At 36.0% G+C, this 7,132-nt stretch overlaps 1 protein-coding gene across 2 annotated transcripts; it reads left to right on the top strand.

The window, feature by feature from the left end:
• Window positions 1-3,071: 3,071 nt before the first annotated feature.
• LOC103998073 (uncharacterized) lies at window positions 3,072-6,734 on the top strand. Of its 2 annotated transcripts, none has more exons than XM_009419453.3 (3): window positions 3,072-4,156; window positions 5,893-6,004; window positions 6,348-6,734. In XM_009419453.3, exons 1-3 carry the CDS (start codon window positions 3,442-3,444, stop codon window positions 6,358-6,360), a joined length of 840 nt encoding a protein of 279 aa, XP_009417728.1. In that variant the 5' UTR covers window positions 3,072-3,441; the 3' UTR covers window positions 6,361-6,734. The 2 variants fall into 2 exon arrangements, with proteins under 2 accessions (XP_009417728.1, XP_009417730.1); XM_009419455.3 differs by having other exon boundaries at window positions 3,073-4,156; window positions 5,899-6,004.
• Window positions 6,735-7,132: the final 398 nt, after the last annotated feature.

The following is a 7,132-nucleotide window of genomic DNA, read 5'->3' as shown; positions in this document are numbered from 1 at the left end:
AATAATTAAAAATATATATATGGATATCATAAATAATTTAAAAATAAAGGATATTGCCCCCTCCTATCGCTAAAAAAAGAAATCTAATTATCTAATTATCATACTTCAATCAATGAAAAGATGTGGGATAAAGTTTTATCATTTCGGGATAAAATTTTTAATAGAATGATATTTTAAAACCACTTCAACCAAAGGAATAGCTAAATAGTAAGCAAAATATTATAAAACAAATGATATGTTAGAACTAAGATCAAACAAAATATTTATATTTTTATTAGAAACATGAACAACCACTAATTTGAAAGTTCTAGAATTCTATTTAGTGATAACATATATTCTAACATAAGCTATAAGCTTAGGAGGTAATGGCTTTTCTTTTTGTCAAAAGGGCAATCTTTCATTTGATAACCCAACTTATTATGAGCAAAAGAAACTCTAATCATTCAAAAACAATAACTTATTTTATGATTTTTATAATATTTTACATATGAGAAAGTCTTTTCTCATCGCTTCTCACTTTTAAACTAAACTCAAATGTCTTTAACCTTTTATTACAAATTTCTGATTCATTTTTTTTCTTTTATTCTTATGGTTGATGAGTTTGGCATTAGCTTTTTTGTTCATGATATTCTAAATCTTCTTAATATTTTTTTCGATTATCCTAGCTTTATCAACCACATGAATATATACTTTGAGTTTTAAAATTAAAATTCGATTTCTTATAGTTGGCCTTATGTCATATTTGTCATTTCATTTGATTCATTGATATTGAGGGAACATATGACGACATATGAGTAGATGAAGATTAAAATACAAGATATGATTTCAAGAGTTATGTTTGACATTTCATTTGATTCATCGATAACCAAATAACAAACTCAAGAATCATATTTGTCATTTTATCTGATTCATTGATATCAAAGAAACATACAACAACACATGAATAGATGAAAGTCAAAATGCACAACATGATTTCAATAGTCATATTTGATATTTTATTTAATTCATTGATATTAAAGGAGTATATAAAAATATATAAGCATATTAAGGTCAAAATGCAAGAATTATTCAACATTCCATTCGATTCATTAATAACGAATGAGTAAATAGTAACTTATAGTGAATCAATGTCAGAACAATAAGCTTAAAAGTTGTGTTTGATAACAAAAGAATAAAAATAAACATACAAGTGGATCAATATTAGAATGCAAAACAATAAACTCAAGAGTAAAGTTATATTTATCATGTATCATGGGAGCATATCATGAACAAATACAAGACATAAGCTTAAGTATCATATTTGATATTTTATTCAATTTATTCATATCAAAAGAGCATATAACAATATATAAGCATATCCTTTGGAATCATATCAAACGAACATAGATAGTGTCGTAAGATTATAATATAATATAAATTTATCCGTTTCTAGATGGTCACATAACACAAGTATTCCACGTATAGATAAAGTTTTTGGGGTCGACAAGAGCAACACAAGCTGTACATATAACATTGTCCTCTTTTTATTTCTAGCAAAGGATCCATAATATCTCATAAATATTAGAATAAGGATATTCTTGATAAAAAAAAAAAAAGTAAGAATGTATCAAAAGCATATATGAGATAATAAAACTATACATACGTATATATAAAACAATATCAAGTTAACATAAACATATCAATTATAACGAGAATCAATGAATAAGAGATAAAAAGATATTTTAAAACAGTAATATGAGACTCATTTGACGAAGGATTTTAACTAAAAATATATTTCAATTATATCAAAAGAACATAAATGTTGTAATCGGATCATAACATAGCATGATTTCACCTATTTTTGGACAAACATAACATCAGTTTAGAGTTCAACATGGCTCCTTAAGCATAATATATTTCCTTTTTATTTTTGAAAAAAGATCAAAATATCTTACAAACATCAAAAGTACACATAAGGTTATTCTGATCAAAGAGATAGATATATATTGAAAAATCATGTGAAACAACAAAAAGCATGTATATGCAAGTATAGAGCAATATTAAAGCTAACTTGAATATATACACAACTCATTCAATTATAGTAAAAATCAATGACTAAGAGATAAAATGGTTCAATATGCAACATGAGCCTCATTTGAGGATGGATTTTAACTAAAATTAAGTTTCAAAAGGTAAAAGCAAGAATTGATAATTTTGAGAATCGATTTATTTTGACAAAATATGTAAGGTAAGTTGCACTAGATATTTGGACAATTATGCTTCAATTTATTTAATTAAGATATTATTACTTTAAATTATTTACATAAGATATTAAAGTAAGATGCAAGAGTTTAGTATCCATCAAAAGAGATTTGGTCTGATTCAAAATTTTATAAAGAAAATTATTATATTATTTTGTCTCAATTTGAAAGGAGGAGGAGGAGAGAAAGAGAGAAGTAAAGTAGAGGGATAACTTGGATTTATTTTGAATTAGAACTATTTTAGACAAACTAAAATAGGAGCATTTAAAAAAGAAAAAACTGAAGATTATGATTTATTATTACTATTATTATTATTATTATTACCTTTCTCATCATCATCATAAAATCAATGACCCTGAATGGTTTATGACAAAGCACTTGGATAGTATACATTATACAATAATAGTGGAAGTATATGTTATAATTTTTTTTCTTTAAATTATCATATATGCGGATTGGAAGTGCTTCTATTTGTGTATTCAGTTTTGACAAGCTTTATATTGGAAACTTTATCTTTGTTGCTGTAAATTGCTGTCTTCAAAAAGTTGTTTGTGCAGTGAACTTTTATCCATCTACAGTTCTATAAATTTTTACCTATTTTTGAAGTATTATTTTTAACCATGGTTGTTAATAAGTAAGAAAATTGAGATTGAGGTCGATCTTATCTCTCGACCAATGACGGATTGCGACGTAGGTCCCCGACTCTTAACGCCACTGCACGTCACAAGCTGTCAAATTAGCGTCCAAATTACAAAACTACCCCTTCCTACGTCAGCTAACCCAAAGGTTGTAGTCTTGGGAATATCTTCATATCCATCGGCTATCCATTCATACAACGAACGGTTGTGATGAGCTTCACCAACGTCGATGTGCGTTCTTCAACTCTTCCCCCGCTGGCCGGAGAACGCCCACCGGCCTAAGTTGCTTCCCTTTTGTCCTCCGATTCGATCGATCGATCGATCGATCGATCGAAGACTTGATAACTGTGAGCTTCAAGAATCCTAGATCGACTCGTCGCTTCCGCGGTCGGCAGAGGAAATGAGTTCGTGATCCCTCGGGGCGGAGAAAGCTGCTTCCCTTTTGTCCTCCGATTCGATGGATCGATCGAAGACTTGATAACTCTGATCTTCAAGAACCCTAGATCGACTCGTCTCCTCCGAGGTCGGCAGAGGAAATGAGTTCGTGATCCCTCGGGGCGGCGATGAAACCGAGAACCGCGAACTCACGCCACGCAATCGATTCGTGTACGCTGCTGCTCCACGCGTGGAAGCCCTTCCAATTGCAAACGCTCGTTGCCGCGGATCCACCCAGGTCGTATCCCTTCCGCGCCAAGAAGCCCTGCCTCGCCGATCGGTCCACCGCCCCCTCCCCCGCCAACGCAGTTGGCCTCGACATATCGCGGCTCAGCCTGAAAGACGACCCCCCGCCGCCTCGGCCGCCAAGACGGGAGGAGGGGCTGCGGTGGTTCGCGGGGAAGCGGCGGCGGCGGCATGGATCGCGGTCGATCTCCGGTCGCAGCTCCGATCGCAGCGGGACCCGACCCCGGGGCGGCGTCTCGGCGACGTACGCTACCTGCTCTGACTTCCCGCTGGCTGCTGGTGGAACGGATTCGAGCGGGGAGTTCTTCGTGATCGGGGACTGGAGCTGGGGATCGGATGCCAGCGAGGCAGCCCGGGTGACGAGGAGAGAGGGGAGGGAGGTCGCAGTAGGAGTGAGGTTGGAAAGGGAAACCTCCGGGTTTGGGGGAATTCCAGGCGTTGGAGGTGCAGGGATGCTGGAATCACAGGCGAACGAATCCGGCTATGGAAGCGAGGCTGGATACAGGGGTGATGGCGAGCTCGGCTACGACGACGAAATTGAGGATGAGGATGAAGATGATGATGGGAAACAGTTGTTCTGGGGTGAAGAACTCGGAGGTATGAACCCTAAAACCACATTTGACCCTGCTCTTGGATGAATGATCTCTAGAATTATCAAACTCAGTATTATCATCTTTTTGTACGTCTATATGGTTTTAAACTGCTGACCGTAGCTTGCCTTTGTTATCTTTCTCAGCTTACTGATTTATTGCATTTGTTGATTGGATCCAAGACTTGCTCGCATGTGTGGAAAAATCGGTGCATTGTTAATCTCATGTCATGTGAGCTATAACAGATGAACATTTATATATATATAGAAGAAAGGAAGCGATGAATTAACTGAGACTTAGAAAACTTTTCAATTATGTTATTTTTCATACCTATCGGTGTAGTAGTGTGTATAATATTCAGTGACAGACATGTTGGCTTTAGCGAGAAAAGCATAAATCTTCGTTGCTTAAAAACTTGATACCCAGACAATTTGAGTGATGAGAACTGTAGTTGATGAATGATTCTAATTGAACAAATGTATCTCAGGAGATTAACAAGCACAATGTCAGATCTTCTATTTCTAGCTTCACTTAGCTACAAACTTCTTTTAAATACTTAAGAATCTCACAATGTAACGAGAAACGGAATAAGGAAAAGTAGCCAAGATTATGGACAGGTTGCTCTATGTGATTAAAATATTTCTTGTCAGAAATATTCCTGAGATACTATAGTTTTTTGTGCATCAATAATTCAAAAGAGATGGTACTAGTATTAATTGGAATTTTTTGTTTGGTTTGGTTTTTGTTGATATAGATAGTTGAATTCTTTGGTCACAATTATCCTGACAGCTTTGTTGAGATAGTTGCCTAGTGTTCTAATAGTTACTATGGTGGTGGATGATGAGACAGAAGCAGACCAATGGGAGGATTAATGAAAAGCATGATAGTAAATCAAAAGGGAAGGAAAAACGAATAACAAAATGATAGATAAAAGGACACCTGTGAAGAATAGGGATGACTTTAAACAAGTAATAACTAAGATGTACAGATATGTTTTGGTATCCTTATCTTTTTTATATCTATTTACATGCCAAGAAACACAATTCAAATATAGTATATTTTCTTAAATTATTAAAAAAATTGTGGTTATCAATTATATTTACAATTGTCAGTAGCTTAATTTATTCTTTGCCATCCATATGGAATGTAGAGATTCACCATGCATGTCTCGATGTGGCAGGTAGACATCATTCCTTTATTGGTAAAAGAAACTGATAAATCCAAACCAAAATTGTACTGAGCACGCATAGGTTACCCGAGGGGTATCTCCTCCCTCTTTTTGCATAAAGTGGTTCGACATTTTGATGGCTTGTAGGGGTTGTATTTGGTTCAGTCTGTCTGGATTAGTATTAATATTTCTTTTTTAAGTGGTTGGATATTTGGTCTCTGGTAAGGTGTGTACTTGGTTCGGTTCATATGTTAAGCTACCGAAACAAAAGAATGTTGGATTTACCTATATGACTGTTTGACGATTGCTTGACCACAAATCAAACACAATCCTTTATGCTGCAGTCTGTGATGAGGGATGCTTCCTTCAATCACTGCTTGAAATAGTTGGGAGGAATTTTAGGTTATCCGTATGCTGCATAAACTAAATACTCTGAACCTTACATGCAACTGCTGAGTCGGCCCTATTAAACGCAAGTATATTGCATGCCTGTTCTTGCTTTGTGTCCTTGATATTATCATGAAAGAGGGAAATTGAATAGAATTGTGCTACAACTTCACTGATGATTTTATCAGCCACAGATGCTGATCAGATGGAAATTGTCAGCGAGAACAAGTTTGCAGAGCAGAAGGCCCACCACCGAGGCAGGCACAGGAAGCATGACTGGAGAATAATGGCCTCCTTGAGGTAACAATTAAGTGTTCTATGAATATTTTGCTGTATGATATTTTGTAAGTATTTTCATGTCGATAGCCACAGTATACAGTGCCCAATGGCTAAGGCAATTGTGTATAGCTGTAGGAAAGTACATAGTGTCAGTATCACACTTGGGCCTATGAGAAGAGTCAGTAGTCGTTCTTGTGTTGCAATTGGCTTCGACATATGCATGGAGTGCGGTTGATACGGCATCATCCATGGAACAACATAATGTTGCATGTAGAACTCCTTTTGGGTCCAATTGTTATCGTCTTAAGCGATGTTGTAGATGGCTGAATCTGACTCTGCCTGACACGAATAAATTCAATTTCAGCAAGCCATGTTAAAGCCAGAGCTTCTGCTGCCATCATATCCATCTCAAGCCTTCTGCGTGAACAACCAACCAATCTGCACAACTGCTACACTACTTGCAATCATAATTTTTGGACTGAGATGATAGCATCAGATACTATTGCCGTCTGAGATGACCACATAATCCACTATCGAAAAGTAAGAGCGTTTGGACTGTTGGCAATTTTATGTGAACGAAAAATTCAATTTTGAATAGCATTATTGAGAATAACATATGCATGTTTCCGAGCAAAGACATCATTGGTGTTAGTTGCACCAAAATACTGCAGGTGATGGCTATTTTTGATTTTTAGTGCTATATACTGATGAAAAAGATTGGCATTGAGCAATACAACCAACACTTGTCGTCCTTCCTAATGTTCTCTATCATGTCATTTCATGTGTCAATGATATTGTAGCATGCACATATCAACTTTGCCTTCAGATGATGCACATACCAGAAACTATCCAACATTTTACATGGCTAATCTCGATGATGATAAACAACTACAGGGCAGCCATGGAACAACACCTTCACCTACGCCCCTCGTCTCATTCGAGGAAATCTGCTAAGCACACGGCTGCTAGGAGAACCGACTTCTCAGCATACCATGCAGCTCAAGAACACTCCAGGAAGCTTGTTCTTTGAGTAAGACACAGGTTGTCCCATGTTCTCGACACAAGCCACCTAATAAGGTTAAGTCTGATATCCCATCTGATATATATTAACTCGATCGATTTGATTTAGACATAATCTTGGTTTTAACA

The sequence above is a fragment of the Musa acuminata genome, chromosome BXJ3-9 (genome assembly GCF_036884655.1).
Source record: "Musa acuminata AAA Group cultivar baxijiao chromosome BXJ3-9, Cavendish_Baxijiao_AAA, whole genome shotgun sequence".
NCBI lineage: Eukaryota > Viridiplantae > Streptophyta > Magnoliopsida > Zingiberales > Musaceae > Musa > Musa acuminata.
Note: the sequence above shows the minus strand (reverse complement) of the source record. Positions and strands in the feature narration are given on the sequence as shown.

Bases quoted from the DNA above. Each gene is read 5' to 3' on its own strand.
- LOC103998073 (XM_009419453.3), top strand. From the start codon at position 3,442: ATGAAACCGAGAACCGCGAACTCACGCCACGCAATCGATTCGTGTACG. The intron at 4,157-5,892 runs GTATGAACCCTA...TGATTTTATCAG, and splicing joins CTGGGGTGAAGAACTCGGAG to CCACAGATGCTGATCAGATG.